Below are 25,765 nucleotides of genomic sequence, written 5' to 3'. Positions count from 1 at the left end.
AATACATTTTAGCATAGATACAGAAGCCAGGGATTTAAAGTGTTTAATTTAGTATTAATTAGTGGACCACAACAGGTGATTATAAAGTAGGCCTACTTTAATGGAAAGGTCCAAAAACTGTTGTTTGTGAAGGCTCACTGGAGCTAATTGGGAGCATGTTCATATCATGCAGTTAAATATCTTCTCCAGCAGATAGCAGTCTATAGCACTGTAAAACTTAGTCAACAAAGTTTAGTTTACTCCAATTGTTTGATGAACAGGAACCCTTATATATCATTTTATTCTGTTTACCTCTGAGAGAGCCGTCTTCCCCACTTGCTCTCAGTCGTAGAAATGCTTCAAAATGATTTGCATGGGTTTGGAGTAAGAATAGATAGCTTTATTTGAGTCATGCAAATCACTTCATAGGAGTCACACTGCGCACTGGCACCATGACACGTAGCCACACAGGCAAGCACGCCACAGATTTCTGATCCAAAAGAAGTAGTCATGATTCTACAGCATACTGGTACTACTTTGTGAGAACACTTTGTTGAGAGCTTGTTTGGAGCTTGTGTGAAACATCACTGTGATAAATTAAAGATCAGTGTTGGCCACTTACTGCCCTGGCCCACTAGACGTCTTTGGTGGAGTAGGGCTCAGGGGCGTCTATGTTTGACACATGAATCAGAGGTTGTTCCTCGAGCCCCTCCCTCTCGAGACTCTGTGTCACACACCCCAGGGATTGCGATTGGTCCTGTCCGCCGCAGGTCTGGGAAAGGGCGGGTTGGAAGCATCCGGGCTGTCCAAAAAATTTGACCTATCAGGGCGCAGCTGTCACTTGAAGGCTTAGAGGGACTTGGCTGTCACCCTTCCCGGGGGACTAAACTGTTGAGGGAGGGTGAGATCATGACTGAGAGTGTCTAACTCTTTGGGTAAAAGGGGGAGAAAAAAAGTGTATGCACCGTAGGCGTGGTGGAATCGGACGTCTACAGACTTTGGAGCCGAGTGCATTTAGAGTACCAGGGGGCACTCCAGGAGCAGCGACCAACCTCCCTCTGTGTCCTAAGACCTGGAAGATTTGAAACAGGAAGGTAGCGAGCAAAGGCCAGCGCTTCCAAAAGGCAATCCTGGGAGTTGTTAATGCAACATGATCCTATGGGACTTGTTCTAAAAATATCATCAGACGGGAGTTCTTGAACCACTTCTATCTGTTTAATTAGCTGCAGATTAGGCGTTTTGTTTTCACCAATCTAATTGGACTGGCTCAGGATGAACAAAAGTATATTGCAAAACTTTATGGCACAAGTACCCCAAAGGTAAACCCTGTTTATTCATCGTTTTTGGTTGTTCATTCAGATTTTCATTTAGAAATATACTGCATATTGAGCAGAAGCATGAAATACAGTACCATAAAAACAGGCCTATTTGACTGTGACACGTTCAACTATTTGGAATCTGTTCATTAAGACGAATCGTAGTAAAGGATGTGATGGTAGCATGTGCTCTTGCTCTACTTTGGACAAGGAACAGGATACTCAGATTCAGGGCCCAGTTTCAAAGCAACACTTCAAACTGATTCAGCAGTGAAATAGTCCCATACAGTCCCATAGCTGGAAGATAAAGGCATCGACAATAAAAAAGAGACACAGCCATGAAGAAAGCAGAGGTGCAGATGACCCTGAAGAAGGGGGCCGATGATGGAGCGTATGGTGTTGAACCTCCCAGCCCTCGACTAGCATCCAAACGGGCAAAAGTGAACAAGGACCAGGTGGTACCAGGTCCTGAAGGCTCGATGTATCCCACTCAAACTCCACCCGTGTTCATCCGGAAGATGAGGAATGCAGCAGTGGGCACTGGATGTGACATCCGTCTGAAGGTGGCCGTGGCGGGAGACCCACAACCCGCTCTGTACTGGTACCATAACGATGACAATCTCAACATGGATAATCAAGAATATGGGGGCTTGTGGATCAGGGACTGTAAACCGAGTGATGCTGGCCTCTACAGCTGTATCGCCACTAACTTCCTTGGAGAGGCTAGAAGCAGCGCGGTCCTTGCTGTTCTGGATTTGGGAGAAGGTAACTGAATGAATGAATGAATGAATGAATGAATGAATGAAATGCCCTGATCACCACTGATGACTGATAGGATTTTCATCAGTCATTATGGGTAAAATGACACAATTGCAACAACTTCCAGTTCATGAAATAATTTCCACAGGTAGTCTTTCTTCCATAAAGAAAATACTCATACCAGAAAGCATCACAACATTTCCAGTTTTACTGGGAAATGGTGATAACTGTTGACCCTGAGCTTTACAGAGAAAGAGGTTAAAGGCTTGTATTATCCGTTAAATGTACTGAGGCGACAAAGACATGGCGAAAACGTGATAATTGGCTTGATCAGCGACTTATCCCTCTGTTGTGCCATTCAAAATGGTGGGTCATGGGGGAGACAAGTAAGATGGGGTAGCTGTATCCTCTTCAGTCACTTTGTTTAGTCCGTGCTCCGTGGCCTGCCTCCCTCTGTAGGACGCTTGGTGACAGAGGGTAGCATAGAATGATAGTGGCAGCTGGGAACCTCAATCTACTGCCACACCATCTTAAAGTAGAGCTGTGAAATACTGCTGTCAAGTGAATGGGTTACTACAGCTAACTGTGTGATCTCGAAGCAACTTGTGAATGATGTGTTGCAGGTTTCTGTGAACAAAAAGCCACATTATTCGTGCTATTAAGTTTTTAGGACAATAAGTGCATGCTTAGTGAACCAACTGGCAGATGATTGATTTATTTTTTGTTCATTTAATTTTGCTTCATTTTACCAGTCAGCGTCCTTGACAGTCATAGTCCAGATCAGCCTGTTTTATGTGGGCCAAAATAGGCTGTGTGTAAGCGGAGTTGAAGTTTCACTCCTGGCACTAATCTTCCTCTCCAAACTGTCACCCATTCAAACATGTAATACTGCCAGGGCTGGATTCAAGTATCCATGTCATTTCACCTGAAATAGTGTACCAAGAACTAGTGTTTCTTCGATGTTCTTCCATTTCCCTTTATTTGGGATGAATTGTCTAAACTCATTGGCTGGAGCATTCCTGCTTGTGTGTACACATTCATTAGAATCAGTGGTTAAGTTCAAATGACAGTTTCACTTTCCATGAGATATGACGTGCTCATTCAGTCTATACCTAAAGCAATTACACAACTTTCTTTGGGGAAAAACATTTTCACCTCTATGTCTGACTTCCAGCATTCCCAGTGTATACTCGAATCTGATGTGTGTGTGTCTAAGTCGCGTTCCCTCTCCCTCTCTCTCTCTCTCTCTGCTGTCTTTGAAAGGCCACTCTCCATGGCTGGATGGCCACACCTGTTGTGTCACTCAGGCGCCTCAGTCTTTACCCTTACCGACTCCGCTCTCCCTCACTGACTGTCTCTCTCTCTATTTATACCAAGGAATGTGCCAGGCCTCAGATTTTTGTGATGTTAATAGGCCATGGCATCTCTTGTTACACAGGAAGACATCACTCCTATAATTAGCCCAATAGTGAGGAGACTTGCCCTCAACCATCTTTAATCCAATTGACTCGGGTGAGGTGTGTTTTTATTTAGTTTCACATTCCTGTCCTATCAATACACACCAGCCAATCAATACATATAATTATAGCCTGGGTTGAAAATAGGTTCTTCCCACAGACTTGGCTCAATGGTGAATTGCATCAGCTGAATTTCAAAGAGCTGGCGTCAGTGTGGGGAGTCCAATTTTCCCCAAATTGTGCAGAGCAGTTGTGGTAATCTGTGGTGTCAGGACCATAGTTTGGCTGAAGGGAGTGACTGTGTGGCATCTTTGTAGTTATCGATTGTGCGTTAATATTTTGCTGATAGGTTATTCGTAACAACACTCAGTCACACGCTGAAACCCTTTAAGAGCTCCTGATGCATAATGCATTGTCAGACTGCGCCAGAGCTGGAGCTGCTCTCACACATGATTCCCTTGTAAGTCCTGCGCATTCAGCCAAGCAGGCTTTATAGTTTTTTTATTCAGCAGCAGGGTGTTTTCTTTTGAGGGCTTTACACGTGTCTCTGCAACACCAATTACAGCACCGTGTTTGTTGTACAGATGCTTCGAGCAGTTGGAGAAAAAGTGTCTTGAGCACTTTGGAATGGAAAACACAGATGAATGCTTAGCTATGTACAACACAATTCAAACTACACATACATAGTGAGACACTTGTAGTGCTAATTAGTTTTAAACATTCATATCTTTCATTTCCATTTTGTCATACTGCTATGCTATCCCTGTAGTACACTACTGCAATTATAGCATAGTACAGATAATGTGATGCTGTTGCTGGTGCCGCCCAAACACTTAAGTGTGTGTCAAAAGAAAACTGTCTTCTTTTGGGGCGATTATGTCAGCTGAACCATCCCCCCCCCCACACACACACACACACACACAAACAACCCACATTATCATGTAAGCTGAGGAACACCCAAGTAATATTTGCAGATGGGAAGACAATAAAATTCAGTAGCCTGGAGCAAAATATATAACCCTAAGTGCAAATGCTTGGTTATGTTTTCTTCCAAAGCATTGCATCTCTTCCACGTCGCTGTTTGTTAACCTGTCTTGGCTTGAAGCTCTGATAGTTTGTTATCCATAAACCCTGATGGAGAATAACCATGGCTCTGTGAACAGCCGCTCTTCCTCACTGGTGGGAACCGCAGATTTAATTTGGTCCATTTGCAGATAAAATGATGAGGGAGAGTTTGCAGGAAAACAGCAGGCATAGATGCAATTCAGGAATACCTACACACACACACACACACACACCCACACACACACCCACACACACACCCACACACACACACACACACACACACACACACACACACACACACACACACACACACACACACACACACACACACACACACACACACACACACAGAGACACACACACACACACACACACACACACACACACACACACACACACACACACATTGTTTAGCAATTTGTGGAATGATTCCCTTCAATTTCATACAAAGCTGTTTATTCTTTAATCAATCATCCTTCCAATCAATATCTAACCATCACAAATCCAGGGCAATCCAGGTATTCTTTATAGAGGGACACACAAAAATAATATTGGTTGTATACTCAAGGGATTTGCAATAGATGAGGAAAGCTTTAATGTCAATTTCATATCTTTACATGCCCTTGGTCTCACTTGCTTTGACAGTCAAATCGCACTAAATCTGTCTCTCTCCATTTCACGTCTGCATAAGATAGATAGCCAACAGTATTGACCTTATTTATAATCTGGCAATTAATGGTGCCATCTTGTTTCAATGCTTTTAAAAGCATGTTGTTTACTTGGTGCATATACTTGACCTCTTTCTAGAGAGTGTTGCTATGGTGTTCAGAGAAACACAAGAGTCTTTTTGTGAGAGCTGTTGATGAAATTATGCTGAATCAGACACACAAACTCACAAACACATATACACACATTTACTGATTTAATTTATGTGTTAGAAGCTGTAAACTTGATGTGAAAATCAGATGTTTGGGCTCCACAATCAGCACACCTTTCAGAACATCTTGATGCCAGCAAGAGAGTGAAGTAGTTTCACCCCTAGAAACCTGAGATTTAAGGAAGCCCTCAAAATGGCCGGCTCACCTCATTCTGGGAGATATGCACACCGGTTAATAACAAGACCACAGATATATCCCTATGTCCCAGTGACATGTTTGGAATATTGTTGAGATTTTATCACTGTAACATGTTTATTTATTAGGGTCATGGTACATAATTGTACAAATTACATATTTAAATAACTCACCACCGACTGGACCACAATTAAATAACTCACCACCAACTGGACCACATTCAAGCAACTACCTCCACATTTAATTTGCTGCACTAAGTATTAGCTTCATGTGAGGGGTAGAATGTGTGGCATCACAGCAGGTCCTGTGCGACTGGACTCTTCAAACCTGCAGTGTTGCTTCAACAAGGGATGTGCACTACTGTGTAGGGTGTATTATATGGTCCCAAAAATAGTGCATTTGACTCACCAGTGTTGAAGTGAGAGAGTAGGAGAGGCCCTTAAGGCTATCGCAGAACTGACTCGGGGAGATAAATGCACTGTTAAAAAAACAGCTGAAGATATCAGTGAGTAAGATGGGATATTACTAAGAAAACCGATCAGTGTTAAATGGGTTTTTTCCGAAGTGATTTCAGCCAGACAGGTTTTTTTTTTCCAGTGACCAAGATGTTAAAACAGTAATTGCTTGCAGCCAGAGGGTCTTTTGGGAAGTACCAAAGGTGTCCACACATGTGTTCACAAAAAAAAACTAAAGGTAGGTAGTATACATCTCATGTAGTTTATTTGTATGTGCAAGTTCATTAAAGATGTAAAATCCCTAAAGATAAAATATCATCAGCACAGTTCTTTAAATAAGAGTAAGATTATTGCGTTGTAAACAGAGTATAACCTGAGGTCTCTGACAAGGGAGGAAATACTGTAGGTGTTGTTCCACAGGCGAAATGATAGATGTTGAAATAGAATACAGTTGGTATGTGGCATCCTTGGCCTCAAACAGTCAGTGTTGCTGATTTGGGGTTATTTATTGGGAATGCTTTATCATGGCTCAAATGTGCTTTTGTTTGCTCAGAGACAATTTACATGATTGAATCTAAGATGATGTTGCTGCTCAAAGAAAAAGAAAGGCATGATTTGATTTGCTAAGGGTCCAATGAAAAGCCATTGTTGCTGTGCCATAAGGTAGACTAAATTTAGATTTTGAGGTGGCTGAGCAAGCATTTCTGACAGGTGTTGGAAAAAAGAAATGGAATAAAAATGATTTCTGGGTTACCGAAAAAAAGGGTATTAGGTCTCTAAACGATTCTGCTATTCGTTTGTCTTACTATTTTTCTGTATGTTTGTAATGTTCTGGTTCTCTCTCTCTCTCTCTCTCTCTCTCTCTCTCTCGCTCTCTCTCTCTCCCCCCACCTGCATGATGTTTATGTTTCAGTTAATTCTTTTGTCTCCATGAACATATTCCTGTCCTTGTATGGTTTACCATCAAAATATGTCTCCCATCCAATGTGAGTCATTAGAGTATTACTGAAATGACGTGTCATGGATGGACAACTATCCAATGATGCAGCACTCCTTGCTGGACTTGGAGTAAGTCAGGCAACAGGTGCCATCTGTTCAAAGCTTGGCTTATGCTAATTCAATAACTGGGGTATATACATAGAATATTGCTCATTGGTTCGTACAGTAAATGTGTTCTGCATTCCAAGGCCTGCGCTTACTGGATACACACCATTTTATGATCAGTGCCATGTTTACTTCATAATCAGTCAAATAGAGGTGATCTCCATATCTTTCCATGGTGCTAATTCTCATCTGTGGCCAGTGTAGCATTAGCATACGAGCTAAGGGTCAGTGGAACACTACTGGAGAAAAACCCATTCAAGGGCACAAACGGAGTCAGTCACAACAAATCAGGTCGGGGACGTCTCAGGAATGTCAATGAGGATGCAACTGCAGCTTAATTACCTTTATCTGCTGCTGGCAGACCCATCTGGCCTCCAAACTCAATGTTGATTAAATAAATGCTGACCTTGGGCTTAGCATGATCAGTTACTCAGGGAAGCCCAAGCCAACCGTGTTGAGCACAGAGGGGGAGATCCTTCTGTCCTCAAAAACCCGGTATGCTGCGTCAGTGAATATGCATGCTTGACTTCGGAAGTTTATGGCAAGAGTGCATGATAGATGAAATTGAGCTTTTGTGTGGAAATGCAAATAGTCTGGCTTTCCTAACCAAACCTGTTCAACAACTTGACAAAAGCACCACTTTCCTTTGCTGTTTTCTGTCTGAATCTGCATTCTGAACTGAAATATTGAACTCCACTTTGCGAGGTGTTGGATAAGTTAGAAACATTCCAAACACACCACCCCTCATTCCACATTTAGACCAAATTCCCCCTTGGTTGCCCTAGACACACACTGTAGCACATGTTTGGCGACACAAGCCATTACAAAGCATCTCTTTAATGCAGCACAATCGTTTCAGCACAACAGTTCAAGGTAATTGAGTTAATATCAGGGCACAGTCTCCATAGTTTCCATGCCCCTGAAGGCTAAGAGGCCATCACAGCCATGCTGGCCCCACGGTACCTACACCACGTGGGCAGATGGCCCCTGCTCGTTAACAGTTCACCTCATGTGTTGCACGCTTCACGTAGAGATGCTCAAGCCTGGTGGGATTTCCCCCTCGGCGCAGTTGCTACTGCCGCTCAGAGGCAGGGTAAACAGGCCGCACAGCACTGTGGCTCAGCTCCCACAGAGTTTGGTCGGTACAGCGCAGTCATGTGCTGCTGCTGAGGCCTAATTTAGGACCATGTGAGGACCACAAATGTTTCCTTTCACCCAGTCCCGCTGCCCGGCTAAATCACACCTGAAAATGTGCAAAACAACAGGCTGATTTCATTAGCTCCGTCCACAAGAGAGGTCTGTTAAAGTTGGCCTTTATAGCCTCTCCTCTCATGATTGTGTTCAGGTGGAGCAGTGAGCATGCTAAATTTCAAAGGCCAGGACAAAGAGATATGGAGAGGCAGCTTTGAGTTTCTATGCTCCCAGCCTTTGGAATACTCTGCCAGAAGACCTAAGACTGAAACGGTGGAAACCTTGAAGCGTGCACTTAAGACAAACCTCTTTAATCTCGCCTATCATTCTCTGTAATATTTATCTGTTCTCAGTGGTTTGTAGTTGATCTGCTGTACATGTGTATGTGCATGCTTTGTAATATGTTTGCATTTACATAATATGGTTTTGTCATCCTTCTGGAAAATCTGTGTCTCATACAAGTGTTGGTTACCCCCCCCCCCATTTCCTTCTGTGAAGCGCATTGTGTTACCTCCTGGTATGAAATGCACCATATAAATAAAGTTTGATTTGATTTGATTTCAATGCTAAAGTTGCATCTAGCATTTCTCTTACACCATTTCAGAACACAATCTTGGCACAGCAGTAGCATAAATGTACAGTTCTTTTGCATGCTGACCTTGATGCTATCATGAAAATAGCTCTTAGTATTGCATTGCTGTTAATCGATAATCAGGTGCTGAGCATTGGCTTCACACCACTCAGTATGTTTATTGAAGTAGATTCAGAGGCAGCGTTGATCCCTGAGGAGAGAGATCCCATCTTAATACTGCTTAGCTATTAAGCATTCAATTCCAGTGAAAAAAATATCACTGTTGTTGCTCCCTTAGGTTCTTTCTCTTGTGTTTTGCATTGTTGTTGACTATTTCATTATATTCCTCTATCGTTTGGTCAATAAGAAAAATACTACTATTATTTGAAATGTTTGAGACATTATAGCAAGTAACTGTTGCTTTATGAGTAATTAAATATGGGTAACTAAACAAGCTCCTATTAGACCTGAGTCTGGCCTCCTGTTACAGACCTGATCCCCTGTAATGGTGGTTCACTCTCATGTCACCCCTGTAGGTCTGTTTTGATTGAGGTGGGCTGGCAGCGCATTACATGCTGGGTTAAATTAAGCCCCTGCATGAGCGCCCATTTTGGTTGTGGTTTACTGGGCGACACCAGCACCCCTCTCTGTCCCCCATCAGGATTACTCTTTACAGGCACATTTCCTATTTCAGCAGGGTCTATATCTTGTCCTACCACAGCACACAGCCCAGTGTATCCTACTTTCCTCTAATTATCGAAAGTAAGTGAGAGTACATGTTACACGTATCTTCTACCCTCCACTGACTGAAGTATGGGTGTTAAAGAACTTAAAGCTTTTGCAAGAAGGTCTTGTGTGATTTGGCCACCATATTATTGCATTTTTGTTCATTGTAAAAAATCAAAACAATGTGAACAAAATGAAGCAGTGTCCCTTGAATATTTAATATAAGTAAAATGTGGCAATACAGGGTGTTTCAAAATATAAATGCCTATTGAGTGAATCTTCTGGAATCTTCTGTGAATCTATCACAGAAGAACTGATTGAGAAAATGTAATTTATCAGTCGCCTAGCCAAAGCCAAGACGCCGTCATCCTTCATTTGATGTGCTGGACAAGTGGAAAATGATTGGATGGCAAGCTAACAAACCTATTTCATAATGTTATTATTGTTGCCCTTTTTGTCAGCGGTGGCTCCAGGAAAATCTAATTGGAAGGTTTCTGTCACAGTCCTGCAGATAGTGCCCTGGTCAGCAGGAACTTCTGAGTCACCATTGAGATATATATAAGGTTTTCTGTTATGAAAATTCCCCATGTGAGAAAAATATATGTAACTTTAGAACTGGTGGATTGTGCATCATCTATAAACATTACAGTTACATTGAAGCAACAAACAGTTTTTATATGTCCCAAAAAATCATTCCCCAGGTAAAATCAAATCTCTGCTCCTCTGTGACTGCAAATTGTTACTCTACAAAGCTTATACATCAGAAACTCAGCCCCAGAAAGGCAAGGGGAATTTCCAATTCCAGAAATATGATCCTTACACTGACAGACATGGTAGAGAGGGGGCAGACGAACAAGTGTGATTACGCTTAGGGGGGAAGCAGAGTGGGCTGAAAGAGCAAAGCCAGAGCCAGTTTGGAGTGGTTTAGTGGGAGGATGAGAGGAGTAACAGAGACAGAGAACGAGAGGGAGATTAAAATGAGAGAGAGGGAGCAAAGCGTAAAGCACATACCAAGGAGGGGACAGACAATGTTTTCTGTCCTTACGGGAGGGTTCTACTGAGCAGCATCATGACAACATGGGCTTGTTGTATATTATTTACAAAGACCAAGGGCCTGATTTACTAATATGCGAGCGCTGCTTAATCTGCGTTCGCAAATTAACGCACAGTGTTTTTGCGCATTTTCCGTGCTATTTATCAAACCGCATCTGCGCTGGGCACTGTGTGCTCACTCCGCCCTTTAAAGAGCCTGATTTACTAAGATTTATTTGCGAACGCAGCTTAATCTGCGCCTTTGTGAGGCGCACATTAACGCACGGTGTTTCCCCGCATTTTCCGTGATATTTATCAAGCCAGATCCTGGGCAATCATTATTTAGCGCACCGTTAAAAGACGGGAGAAATTGCCTGCAAGTTACTGCCCACCATGGAGATACGAGGAAGAAAAAAACATGGTTCAGCGGAGAGGAGATAGCTATATTGGTTCACGTTTGCTCAATCATTGAACCTGATTCAGTGGGTTATATTGTTGTTTTGCCCGCCATCACCTACAGCGAGATGTTTAAAAGAACACGATTATAAATAATATGCTATTGGTGGCATTAATGCATAAACTGTCTATTATAACAATATAGGTGTGTACATGGCGAGATTAATACGTTCTGGGACATGGGTTCACTACAATATATCCCCACTGAAACAAATACATTTACCAAGTAGTCAGGCCTCTCCAAAATCACCGTTGCTCAATCATCAATAGATGGCACTATTCCGGAAGATAAAACTGTCATGGACAGACCACTACCACGTAAGTAATGGTCATGTTGGCATCACATATGACCTGGACATTCATTGAATATGTGTGCTTTCTGTTTCGGTTAACGTGTTCGTGGATTGAAGGTGGGACTGTTTGCATGTGGGTGCAAGCAATGGTTCCAATTACGTTCGGAAAGTTTGCGATTTCAAAAAAAGTCCTGTTTGATGTCTCTTATTTCAGCTATGGCAGTGGGGAAATGTATTGACCAGCGCACCGTAGCAATGCGTCGAGTACCTGGGTGAATATTTGGCTGAGTGAAGGCTGAGATATGACAACTGCTGATGCTTTAACTGTTTGAAATGACCCGATGCCAAAATGTGTAATGTTGTCCTGAGTTTAACAACTGATGGAATGGAATGTGATCTCCGGTTGGAGGCTTCGATGTCTCTGATCTGGTTCAGAAGTATTGCGTGGCTGGTTAACCTGTACCGTCTAATGATTTGTGGATCGCTTAACTGAAAAAAGTGTTATAGGAGTTGAAAAAAATATTTCTGTGCGCTGTCTCTGTATATATCTTCGCCTTGCTCTTATAACTGGTGCAATATCTTCGTTTTCAGACTCAATGGAAAATGCTCTTCCTGGTTAAGACGTGCTTTTAGGAGGCAGAGAATTATCCCGCAAATTGAGACGTGCGCTCGACAGGCAGTTTTAGTAAATACCACGCAATACATCATTAGGCGCACTTACCTTCTCTCCTCCCATTAAATTGCACTCCATGCCCACGTTCCACCCAGGTTTCCACCCAAGTTTCCGGGCCCTGCCCTGTTCACACCCACAGGCGTTAATATGCGCTGCGCCCCCTTAGTAAATACCGTTTTATGTTTACGACCGCTATTTTACGCCAGAAATGGGCGCAATCCTGTTAGTAAATCAGGCCCCAAGCGTCATAAAGTAGAAAAGTAGAAAGACTCACTAAATGTTATCTAATGTAGTGAATGCATTAATATTTATTCCTTAGAATCCTACCCCATTCATTTATGATACAGCTCAAACAGCATTGTGTCTTTCTTTGTGTTCTGCTCTGAAACCTTATATCAGAGTCTGTTTCTTGCTGGCTGGATCCTTGCTACTGACAGTAATGTAGACATACATGCAGTGGCACAGGGGCACAGTTCCATGATGTGTTGTGCATTTCTGCCCTCAGAGGAAAGGCTCCGTATCCCAGCATGGACGTTGATTGATGCTCTCCTACCAGTTGGGTAGATTTGATGCTGCGAATGTTCTGCCTTGTGTTATTATCAGAGGGGCAAGTAGATTATGTATGTGTGTGAAGTCTATCATTTTCAACTGGTTTTCCTATTAGGTCTGACAGGCGGACCCGCCTCTGGCCGTTAACGGGCCATGATTACTGACATGTTTGCTTGCACCAAAAGGGCAGCTTTCTCCCAATGGACATTTTGTTCACACTCTTTTCCTTGCACTCAGCCCAATAGATCCACTGCTAACCTTACTGTAAGAGATGACTAAGATTTAAACATCTCCATTCTGTCGAGTACATGAAGAACTTAAAAGAATTCGTCTTCGTAGACTTTCACTGTATGTTTGATTACTATCACTGCAGGTTTCGTTTGCATTTCTTTTTAGTTAAATTGAATGTGTTACATTTTGTACCATGCTTGTTTACAAATTTGAAAACACCTTTAAGGACATGCGTTCATCATTTTTACGGTGTGGTGATAAAACACTGTATGGTTGCAATTTTCAATCTCTGCAGTTAAAGGGCCAATTTACTCCTAGTGTCGCCGGCAGTCGTCTTTCTAATGTTGGTTACCCAGACAGACATCTCGAAAACATTGTGAGACTTTAGTCCGCCACCCACCATTTTACCTGCCTGTGCCGCACGACATGAGGCAAATTACTCTGCTCCTCAAAGAGTCTTTTATCTAAATCTCTGTCAGCTGGGCCCCCGCACACTGAAAAGGTTGCCTGTGTGTGTGTGTGTGTGTGTGTGTGTGTGTGTGTGTGTGTGTGTGTGTGTTTGTATGAGTGTGTTTGTGTGTGTGTGTGTGTCTGTGTGATGCTCTCTGTACTGTGCCTTCTGCCTTTCCCTACTTTGAAGTTGGCTTACTGTAGATAGGCAGCAGGCTAGAACTGGTCAGATGTTATTGATACTCACATTTGCAGACATATGCACCCACCCACACACACACACACTAGATAATTTGTACACACACAACCCTACATCTCTAAAGTGCCTGGGTCGTGGGATTTATGTCCGCTGCCCCTGTTAAATGGAGTCGTTTTGGTTATTACACCATGCTCCGAGCTGTGCAGCAATTGCTACACATTTCATTAGACAGCTCCCCCCAGACCAGGTGGTGGTGATGGTGGTGATGGTGGGGGTGGTGGGGGGTGACACAGGCGACCTGCTGATCCAGCTGATGCAGCAATACTGTGGAGTCGTGGAGCCCTGCTGATGATGGTGATGGTGCTGTTGCTGGAGCTCTATGGACCCCTCACTGTAGGGCCTTCCTCCAGGGCCATGATGACTTGTGTTGCCCCCCGCTTGGGCTTAATCACTCCGACCATTAATTCGACAATGACGGTGGTGTGTTTGTGTGTTTTTGCGTGTGTGTGTGTGTGTGTGTGTGTGTGTTTGTGTGTGTGTGTCTGTGTAGTTTGCATTAAGATCGGAAGCCATTATGTCCCTCAAAGCCCCTGTGGCGACTATCTCAACTCCCCAATCGCGGAAACTTTTGGGGAGATTAGAGGGAGCGAGAGTGGATGAATGACAGTTGCTTTTCCCTTCTTTTTTTCATTATTTAAAAACGGCATTCTGCACCAAAGCTGTGACTCATCCTCAAAGCAAATCAGATGCAAATGCGATCAGGAAGCAATAGCCTATCCCCAGACTTTGTGTCGTTTAATAAAACAACCTTATAAACATCTGCGCATCCAACCTCACCATAAGTGCATTAGGCTATATGAGTTTTGTATGTTTCACCTCTGTAGTTTGATGGCTTAACAGAATTACATTCCCCCTCTGTATAGCCTTATTTCCATGCGTTGTCATATGAATATGTCGGCTTAATTAGCCAGACTGGAACTGTACTCTGTTTTAGAGCCAAGATCAGGATGTGAATGAACTCACTGTGACTCGCCCACCTACTGAACTACATCTTGGTGGAAAGCAGAGCTGCTCCAGTGACCGTTTGATATGCCAGACAGGTATGACGAGGGGAAAAAAAAGAAGTGTGAGAAAGAGAGAGATAGAGTGACAGATGAAGGGAGAGGGAGAGTAGATACAAAAAAAAATGAAAAGACACGGTGCAGTTTGCTGGCCCTGCTGATGTTCGGCGGCGGCCACTTGGTGGGATAGCACTGAGTGTTTGGATTGCTGCAGGGCTGGATCGATGACTCCCCGGCAGCACGCGAGGGGAGTGCTGTGCCGGCCACTCGCGTATCGATCGCTGTCTGTCAGGGATGGATGGAGAGAAGGAGACGGAGAGAGAAAGAGAGGTAGAGTGAGAGACAGACAGGGAGAAAGATTGTGGTAAGGAGGTGTGTCAGGGGGAAGGACCTGTGTAGGAATTGACTGAATGTGGCAATCCGTAAAAGAAATTGTTCATAATGGCATTTGGTTACCATCGGAGAACAGCTTTATCACATAATGCCAGTCAGAGACATCCTTTATCCACATTTGTCGCCTGGCCAATGCCTTCCGAATTTTAAGTCTCAATCAATTGACGGAATTGCTAGAATCAATGTGTTTTGGTCAATGTGATAACATTATTATATCCCTCAGGAATTACTATCACTGTCAGCTAATAAAAACTACTCTATCAGTTGCTGACACGATAAACTGTAACTGTATTGTAGCAGCAATTGTTTTTCTTACAAAATATGTGCATTGACTCCATACAAATGCAGCCCTCCTGATATTTCTCATAAGCAATGACGACCTGACACAGCGGGACAGAGGCAAAACAGTGGGGTGTGGGACGCCTCTCTCGCCCAACCGAACAGCACCGAAGGGAGGCTGGCTGGCACCTCTCACTGGCGTGATTGTTAATTCCCGAAGTGTGTGAGCATGTGTGTGAGCGTGTGTGTGTGTGTGTGTGTGTGTGTGTGTGTGTGTGTGTGTGTGTGTGTGTGATTGTGTTGTGCTGCTGAGACACAGGTGTGCTCAGTGATGCATTGAGGCAAGAGAGCAAGCAGCAAGCCAATAATTACAGGGGAGACAAATTGTGTCTGTGCGTGTGTGTGTGTGTTTGTGTGTGAGTAGGTGTGTGTGTGTGCGTGTGTGTGTTTATGTGTGAGCAGGTGTGTGTGTGTGTGTGTGTGTGTGTGTGTGTGAGGTGTATGGCAGCAGTTGATGAAAATGAATGAGTGCACGTTCCAGAAAAATCCCCCCCACCCACACACACACAGACACTCATCACCACTGTCACCCAACCCAACTTGACCCCCTCCAACCCCGCCTTGCCCCCAGGTCTTTGTTCTGCCTCAAAAAGCATCCGTCTCAGTGACATGATGCGTTCCAGCATGAAAGATGGAGATTCGTTTGACAGAGCAGTAAATTGAGCCAGGAACCAATGCTGAATGTCAGCTCGAGTGTATCCCAGCGAGCACTGTTCTCCTTCTGTGCCCTGTGAACTGAGAGATTGCTTGTGTGTTCTTATGCGACTTCATCTCAAGAGTTTAGTTGGAAGGGATGCATGAGCACATTTGTCTCTGAGGTCCCTTTGCATCATGAACTGGAATAATGTGCCTCCTGTCTGATTTGGGATTTAGCATCGGGAGATGGTTGTCTGTGCAAATAGCACAATTTAAATTGATGCAAAATAGATAGTCGTCTCTCGTGAATGCTTGGCAACTTGTGCCGGGGAATGAAGTAGAAATGATGATGTAAAAATCCATTTGCTTCAGGATGCTTACAAAGAGAGTTGACTGGGGATGTAGGGGGATCAAAAGTGTGTGTGTGTGTGTGTGAGAGAGAGAGAGAGAGCGAGAGAGAGAAGGAGGTTGGGAATAAAAGAGGGAGGGGGAATCAAAGCAAGCAAGCTGTGCTAGAATGTGCAAATGGCTGTTTGTTACTTAGCGAAAAAAGGCGACATCGACTGGCGGCTGACCTGACGTCACAGGCATTGATCTTGAATATATAATGCTCAGCTCTGGGTTAGGAGGCTCCCTCACTGTGGCTGCCTAGCCTCTCTATCGACAGCACCAGAGTCTCGGAACGAATGAGAGATAGACAGGGAGCAAAAGGTAAAGAGAGAGAGAGAGAGAGAGCAAGACAGAGAGGAAAAATGCACTTGTGTGTATAAGACAGGGAGAAGAAAGTGCTTGGTAGCCACAGAGAGAGAAAAAGGGAGGGATAACATAAGTGAGAAGACAGTAAAAGGAAGAGCATGAGAAGAAGAAAAGAGAGAGAAGAGGGAAAAAATACAACAAAGCACTAGAAACAGGGGGTCTTGCCAGGCTGCATCCTCCAGCACAGCTCTCTGGAGGTCTGACTCACTCCATCTCTCTTTCTCGCTCGCTTACTCTCAGGAGGAATTGAAGCAGGGAAAGCGCACTCTTTCCTACCCCCATTCACCCCCTCCATCTCCCCCTACCCCCACCACACACACACATACACACACACACGCGCACAGAGACGCGCACACACAAACACGCACACACACACACACACACACACACACACACACACACTCCCCTTCTCTCTCTCTCTCTCTCTCTCTCTCTCTCTCTCTCTCTCTCTCTCTCTCTCTCTCTCTCGCCACCGCTGGCTGCTATTGTCTAAGCCGGCTCCTACTGAGTTGATTATACTGCACTCCTATTGGGGGCTTTTTTTCCTGTTTCACGTCCTGTGGCTGCTGCCTCCGCCGCCAGGTTGTCTTTTCAGACTCGGCATCGATGCGCCGCTCGAGCAGAAACTCTGGGGCGTGCTCAGGGTCCGTGAGGCGGCAAATGTGTGTCACCTGCTGAGAAAGTGTGTCAGAGCCGACATCCCCTCACCTCAAGAATCAACTCTCGCACGGCACGTGGAAAACCTTCTCCAGCGTACCAACACATGCGGCTGGATAATGTTGTGGTGTTAGATGACTTCTAGATCTTTTTTAACTGGTACTGAGGCTCGCAGAGGAAGAGTGTAGTGTGTAGTTAAGTACACGTCAGTAGACGTGCCACTCCTCCAGTATTCCGCCTCCGGTTTCCAAACTGAATCTTAGGAGCGACTCTGGTCATGTTCTGGAGGGGGAGCACAGGTCATCAGCAGGTGTGACCACCAACTCCCTGATTTTGGAAGACGTCAAGTCCATCCCTCTTCAGCCCAGCAAAAGACCGGGATTTCTTGCAGCCATGAAGAAAATCTGGTCCAAAAAGCGCTTTCAGGTCAGTAACCACTTTTAAACTTTTATTGTTGTTTCCTTGTCGTTCCTCATTTACTAAGGCTTAAATCAATGTCAGCTCAATGTGGGTTTGTAAATTAGCATTTTGCCTGAGTCAGATTTGTTCTTTTTAAAAAAAAAAAAATGTATTATTGTTTTGTCTGTTCTAAAGATGATGCAAAGCTATGCCATGCCCCACCCTGAGCCTGTGAACAAAAGACTCTGGCGGATATGGCTAATTGCTCTGTTTGCTCTGCATGGCATAACAAGTTGACCCTAAATACTCATCATATCCATGATTGTAATGTGTGTCAGTCCTTTTCTCCTGTGTAGCTTGTGCTATGCATGCCATAGAGGAAAGAAGGGATGCCCTGCGGGGTGATCCCCCAATGTTCTTATTGTTATTATTTTCTACGAGGCTTGTAACATAAAGAAGTTTGATGTGAACACAACATAACCCCTATTTAACCCATAAGCTACAGTGAAATGTGTGGATGTTAGAGATGGTTTGCTGTTTGTATTTCTATCTCTCTGAAGGATAGAAACATATGGTATATCAGCATGTCGGCAATTCTGCCTATGTGTAATAAAGCAAAAGTGCTTGTGGCAGCAAACCCCTTTTCCCAATGATGCTGATTCAAAGATTTTGGCTGTTGAAGCTGTCTTTTTTTATTTAATGGGCTTGCAGTGAATCATCTTTAAGAGCTGCTTAGTGGGGTGGAATCTGTTTCCCAGCCAATTTTGTAGCAATATACATGTTGTGAATGTTTTGAAATTGAATTATTGATTTTGGTCTTGAAGACAGCCCATGGCTATAATGAAAAAGAAATGGTTTAGTGCACCCCTTGTTCTTTTATATTAGGAATAGTTTCTTAGACTACTCATTTCAAATCAAAAACATGATTTGTGATGTTCACCTTCATTAAAAGGGAAATGTGTTGCAGCCTGCCCTCAATACAGAATAGTGTTTGTATGTATGACGTGTTGGCACAGGGCATCATCTCCTGTTTTGTCTTCCTTGGAGAGGAGAGCGAATTGAAGAGGAGATAAAAGTGCGAGTGAAGGAGGGGGGATGGGTGATAGAGGGGGATAATTGGATCTCTGTCTGCAGTGGGAGACATGCAGGAGGAGGGCAGAGATCTGGGAAGGAGAGAGAGACCGACGCAAACAGAACCATCTCCTTCTAACAGGTGGATGACGCTAATACAACACTGCCTTCGTTTAAACCCAACTAACTGTATTGGAAAAAGCATATTTTACACAACCATTCATTGACTTGATCTGATTTATGCTCATGTCAATAGTTTTAAAATAAATACAAATTAATAGAAAGTAAAATATTGGAAAGATATGTTATGTATGCAGACAAAGAGAGAGAGAGAGAGAGAGAGAGAGAGAGAGAGAGAGAGAGAGAGAGAGAGAGAGAGAGAGAGTGAGTTACAAAAGGGCAAAACCTTGTGAGCGCAGTTGTCTAGACTGAATCAGTTCAATAGATAAAAATAAAATAAATACAATACAATTAAATATAAAACAAATATAAAGTAAAAGGTTAAGGTTGGAAAAACATTAAAGAGAGGTGGGGGAGGGCAGTGGCACTGGGTCGATAAAGGCAAATCCAACTGAGAGCAGTTGAGATGGGTAGAGATAGACAAAGAACTAAAGAAATGTACAAAGGTAGATAGAAAGAGAGAGAGAGAGAGGGGAAAGGAGAAAGTGAGTGAAAAAGAGAGAGTTTAGACAAAAAATAAGAAAGCAATGGAGAAGTTGATATAGATATTAAGATAGACATAAATAAATAAATAAAGACATAGATAGATAGATAGATAGATAGATTGTTGATATAGTATAGGAAGGAGAGAGAGACAAAGGCAGAGACTGCCGCAGTGACAGTTGACTGTTGACAGAATGTTCAAGTCTGATTCCACCATTCATTTCAATGGGACATTTTTACTTGTTTATCTTAAATATTTGAAAAAGTGTAGTTAAATGAAAAGTCATAACCTAAGTGTCATTTACGAGACCAACGAGACAAGGTTTGAATGAAATTTCTCGATAAGCAGCTCAATTTATTCTTTGCAGAAAATCGGTTAGAAGAAAAAAACAGGAAGAACAGTTTAGTGATTCGTTATTAGATTCATAAGCGTACTGGATCAGTTGGTTGTAACCATAAACATAAATAAGTGTCGGCAGAGCTTAGGCATCAGGTTATCAAAGCCCATGGCAGGTCCCATTCTGTCTAACAGATACAGCTCATCAGTAAACACAATGTGCTGTTGACAAGCTTTTGTTCCCTGCGATAGTGGGGCTGGACTGGCCGTGGCAGACTAATGGCAGATGGAACACCAGCAGCAGCTGAGGCCGAAGCACTTGTGTGTCTATTTGCTGGCGCTTTGATGAAGTGGAGTGGTTGAAAGAGAGCAGAGCGGGAGACGCAACCCAGATTAGATAGCGGCAGGCCATACCCACAAAACACTCTTTTTCTGGAACCTGACAAAGACGTGATTTGACAGTGTGACCTGGGGCCGGGATGACTTGTCGAAGAGGGTGATGTAGCGGCTCAGTGAGTTGCCACGGCAAGGCAATTTCTGGAGCTCTCCAAGGTGCTGATCAACACCCCCCAGAAAAGTTATCATTATGGAGGGTCTGGACAGGCTGGAGAAAAAGGTTGCCTTCACCATGGATCATTACTCACTACTGTCAGGCAGTGACTAGGCTAGGTGTAACTAACTCTGAATGGTGTTGGGACTGAACACTCACTGCTTTCAGTACCTCATATTTAATATGAGTTTAAGCAATGCCAACTCTCCAATTCTCCAATTCTATAGTATGTATAGCATTCGCATTTCCTTCAAATAAATCCCCTTTTTCGAACCAAATTCAAGATCAACTGAAGGACCAAATATTTGAGTTATTTCGCAGAATTACTGCCACTAAATTGTATTGGCAACTACCATATGAAAACTCACTCTCGAGGGACACACGCTGAAAATGAGCACTAATGCTCACTAATGCCTAACCCATTAAGTGGAGCTTTTTTCCTGGTGTTTGGCGGTGCAGATGGCCTTCCTGAGATCCTCCCCTGGTGGCGTGCTCTGTGCAGGAGTACTGCAGGACCCGGTCAACATTTGGCAGGGTCACGCCTGTAGAGTGTCGCACTGGAAAATGTAACAGGAGCTTGCCTGGGCAGCTCACTGCTCTCGCCTGCCCCTCCACCCAGGAGGTCTCAGAATGTCCTGGGACAGCAGAGTGAGTGTTAACGACACCCACCCACCCCCACCCATTCGTTCTCTTGACCCGAACCCTGGCACTAACGTCATACTCTGCCCATGACTGAGGTGCCAAATGTGTCATTACCCGTCAAGCCTACCAGGTGGAATCTTTAAGTATAAGGAATCTAAGTCTGGCTTTGTGACTGGTTTTTAGGAGATATGTGCGGTGTTTTATGCTGTTTGAATCATAGTGTTACAAAATGCCATTTACTGAGGGCCATTTGAAACGGCTGCATATTCCTTGTAGTTTATATCATCAGTACTTTTGTCCTGAGCCTACCTCATGAGTTTGTGTAGTGTGCATGCATGATTTGCAGGATTTAAGCTGACATTGGCATACATTTCATTACACAGTTTAATTGTATAATGCCGGTCCAGATACTGCCAAAACATGCAATCACCGTTTGCAATATTCTTCTTTTAATATCTCAGATTATATTGCTAGTGCCTCTCATCATGTAGGTATAGACCATTCATTCCTGGCTTTGTTTCCCGAACAAAGGAGGTCAAAGCCAAAATGAACGCTTGCCAGTAAATAATTCAGTGTCTGTCAGGGCCCATAAATGCTGGCTATTGGAGAATACAACTACAACAGCACCAGCGACGTCCTGACAAATGGATTGAATCAGCAAGGCAGTAATTGCCATTCCCTATCTCCAGGCTTCATTTCCTCCTCACCGACACTCCCAAAGATTCCCATATACTCTTCTCATCCTTCTCATTCCGAAAAAAAATCCCCTCACAGATATTCGCCCATAACTAATTGGTAAGACCATGTCTGTGACGTTTTGGAGAGGGGAAACCGCCCCAGTGCCCCAGCCATTAGGATTACATTTCTCCTTGCACCTAATGGACTAGGAACAACAGTGGGCAGACGGACCGGCCCTGTCTTCACTCCCCCTCCTCCCCCCCTCCTCCCCCTGCCACCCACCCCACGACCACGTCTTTTTGGCTCATTTATCACATGCATGTGCATTGGAGAAGAGTAGGGATAGGCCTGCAGGCAGTCAGAGCAGATCTGCCTCAGTGTCTTTCCAATAATGCCTGTGAGAGGGGAGAGGGGTATTTTTCTTAGACATCACATTAAGCAGTCATTCCTCTGTAGGAACACCAACGGAACACCAAGAGTATACAGTATTTTGTCAGCAGTTAAACATTTAGGTGGCAACGCTTTTTAACCAGGCATGAGTGCATTGCTTCTTTAAATTGCAATGACAGAATACTGCCAAGCACACTGAATCTGTGAACAAGGCCAAGGGTTTTTCCAGAATTGTGCAACACATCAAGACATCCAACTCCTGCAAGGCTTCATGTGCCCCACTGGCCTCCTGAAACACATTCTTTGCATCCGCCACTGTTCTGTCTAACCGTAGTGGCGGCTGCGGTTCAAAATGGGTCAGAGGAACTGGGTTGAAATTTCCCTGGGGATTGACAGGTATCAGCCACCTTAAATGGCACCTCTGAACAATTTAAAAGTCTTTTAAGTCTGCATCCATGGGTGTGGAAGGGGTAGATCCAAAACTGCTTACCAAGGCTCTAGAAGAGCACATCTACATGTATTTACGTGTATGTAAGACTGTATTAACTGCATTATCACAATACCAGGTCTACCTCAGGAACTCATAATCAAATCTTTGCAAGTGGGGCATTTGCAACACAAATGACTTATGAGGCGTGTCTAACTTGCTTCTTGTGCTGCAGTGGCAATGTGATTGTATTATGATTTCTGTGTTAGTCATCACTGGTTATAAATATTGTTTTGACCTTTGGAGTTGAAAGCATGTGTTGGTGGTTTGAAATAATTTGTTTGCTCTGGCCAAGCATGCACTTGTTTTATAAGCTTTCTATCTCATATTAATTGTCAGTGGTATGTTGTATGATAAAATACACCAACATGTTCTCTCTCTCCTTGCAGAAAACCGGACATTCAAACCGAACATTTGGACGGTTTACCCATGGTGTGTTTGGTTTTATAGATAACAGGTTATTACTAAAAAAAATATCCTACTCAGTGTGCTAGCCATTGTCATGTGTGGTCCATAGGATTAAGGATGAGTTCTTGAACTTTGCATCACATTAAAAAAACACACAACAACGAAATGAGTAGATAGCATTGCCAGATGCCCTGGAGGTTGATCTGTAGTCCCAGGGATGCTGAGACCAGCCTTCTAAAACAAAACACAAACCTTATGGAGCTTAAACCTGGCAGCGGGGCGTTATTGAGCATAAACCACAAGGCTTGCTGTGATGGCCCTTGTGTCTGTGAGGCGGTGCTAGACTCTGTGAGGCGGGAACAATTAGAACCAGAACTCTCTGCAGGGAGCTCGTCACGGCTGAACGCCTGACTCAAAATGGATTTTTGCACTTAACAGAGGTGCGGAATTTAAAGCATAGCTCACTGTTGCTTAAAGCTGCAGAAGGCATGCATTGCCAATGTCCCAGGTCTTCTTAGTTAGAGGTTACTGTTGCTGTTCTGAATAAGAATCATGTGCATCCTATTGGCCATACAGTGTTTTTCTGTAGATTGGTCTTTCATTTGATTTCAATTGTTGTATTCATTTTGTTTGTTTGTTTTATCTTTGATTTTCTTTCAACAGTGTTTGTGATGGTGGTTGTGTACTTGTTGTCTCTTTGTTTGTGAATGTAGATGTAACATCCATTAAAATATAATAAATTATGTTGATATAGCATGGGGACAAATTATTCTCTGTTATTTGATGGAAGATTAAACCAAGGCTATTGTAGCATTTTATGATAAAGTGTTTTCTTATTTATAATTTAACTGACTGATGAATTCATTATTTAGTCATACTTTTTGCCATTACGAAAGCCTTACTCTTGTCTCATTTCAGCAAACAGTCATCATAGGCATAGCATTTTTCTCAGTGAGATTGCAGTTGAGTAGGTTTGGTATCATATCATAATGCCACATTTGCTATCTGTCGGAGTGAAGCTTTTTTTGTTTAATTTTTGCAAGGATTAGCAATTTATTAGCTCAATAAACTCAACAAGAAAGGCATGATACTAGAATATCAAAGGACGGGATAGAAAAGATAGAACAAGAACGATTTAGAGTGGGTGATTTGCTGCAGTGAGGGGGAGATTTGTGGCAGATTGAGTGGCATCCTCAATCTGGCAGCAAGCTTAATATCAAACATCAAGTGTTTCAGTCTGGTGAAAAATATCTATGATAATTACACGATAATGAGATAATGACTCAAATCAGAATCCTTGCGATTGGCTATAAATGATCTGGCAGACTTAACAGTCTCTCGACAGTTAATGATGCAATAATTCACGGCAAAATGTTTTTTTCCTCTGAATGCCTACATATTATTGTGAGAAATTGGGCACAATAAAATCCCTATTGAGATGCAGATGGCAAGCATGGCATATGGTATGGCGATAGCTTATACAGTCCACTAAATCACAGATGAAACAAATAACTGGATCACACTAGCAGTTTTTTTGTCGAGTCAGCAGGTTTTGTGGCAGTCGTTGGGGGTGAAGGAGTGAGGGTGTATGGGGATAACTGAATGACAAAGTTGGAATGGGATTGGTTTCTATAGTAACGGTGCTCTCCCTGTTTGCCTCTCCCCACTGCCACTATGGAAGCGAAGTTTTCCGCTCCTGCAGGAAACAAAGTTATGGTAATGGTTCTCTTTTGTTCTCTCGGCTTGCTCACATCTGAGCCACCAGTACCCAACCTATCCCAATATCCGCTCCACAAGATTATTTATGAGCATGTTTAGCTGGTTTGCTATTCCCTGGTTCACAAAGTCTTTTTGGAACTGAAAATAGTTCCATTATTTCTCACACTCACCACCCTCCATTCTCATTCCCTATTACATGTTAAAGGTCACACTGTTGCTATGTAGGTCAGGCCAGCTCATACGTAATCATTTTTGCAAGGTGTATATATATATATACTCTCTGATGGAAGTCTAGCTGGCCCTCTCCTCCTCCTCTCTCAGTTATATCCAAAGAGTCTGCATCAGTAGAATGTATGGTACTCCAATGTTTGGTCTGAGTCATGACGTGATGATATCTTTTTTTCTTCATCCTGTAGACTCAGAGACCACAGAGGACGAAGCCACTGAGCCCCAGATACGCATGGAGACCAAAGAGAGACCCGAGGGTCCTCAGGACCAGGCTGCCCAAAGACTGCCTGCAGGTAAACTTCACACTGGTGCACAAGCAACAACATAATGTCCAGATGGGTGCCCTTCCACACGCTAAAGCTGAGAGAATCAAATATTTTTCCCCCAGATTAGAATCTAAAGGCCAGTGATATTTTCTTCATGTAAAGCATGATGAAAGTGAGATTTAGGTGTAAACCGGAGCAGGACATTTATCCTGTCACTTCCATTACCCACTTGCTTTTTAGATTTTTTCAGCATCAGATGAATAGAATGCTTCTAAAAACTTTATCAATCTTTTACCCTGTCAGTTATTGGGATCAGATATGCTCAGTTTTACCTCATCTGCATCTTGACATTTGTCAAGTTATTGTTCCCTGTCTGCTAATTACAATAATGTATGACAGACAGTGATGCGTGTACAATTGAGAGTAAGGTTACAACGATTGGTTGTATTTAGTTCAGTCAGGAAAATTCTTGTGATTTTTTTTGTCATCATGAAAGGTAGCGAACG

General features: G+C 43.3%; 1 protein-coding gene across 2 annotated transcripts in view; it reads left to right on the top strand.

Annotated features, from left to right (window-relative positions):
* The first annotated feature begins 843 nt into the window (after positions 1–843).
* The window catches only part of spegb (striated muscle enriched protein kinase b), a 60,774-nt gene continuing 35,852 nt past the window's right edge, over positions 844–25,765 (top strand). The window contains exons 1-3 of one of the 2 annotated variants that reach the window (XM_080839269.1): positions 844–1,298; positions 1,513–2,060; positions 25,182–25,286. In XM_080839269.1, coding sequence (XP_080695395.1) covers positions 1,634–2,060; positions 25,182–25,286 — 532 coding nt within the window. In that variant the 5' untranslated portion in view covers positions 844–1,298; positions 1,513–1,633. Of the gene's footprint in view, positions 1,299–1,506; positions 2,061–25,181; positions 25,287–25,765 lie in introns of both variants that reach the window. The other variant, XM_080839268.1, reaches the window with a different exon arrangement.

This window comes from Sprattus sprattus (genome assembly GCF_963457725.1).
Source record: "Sprattus sprattus genome assembly, chromosome: 5".
NCBI lineage: Eukaryota > Metazoa > Chordata > Actinopteri > Clupeiformes > Clupeidae > Sprattus > Sprattus sprattus.
The sequence above is the reverse complement of the archived record's forward strand: the minus strand, read 5'-3'. Positions and strand labels throughout refer to the sequence as shown.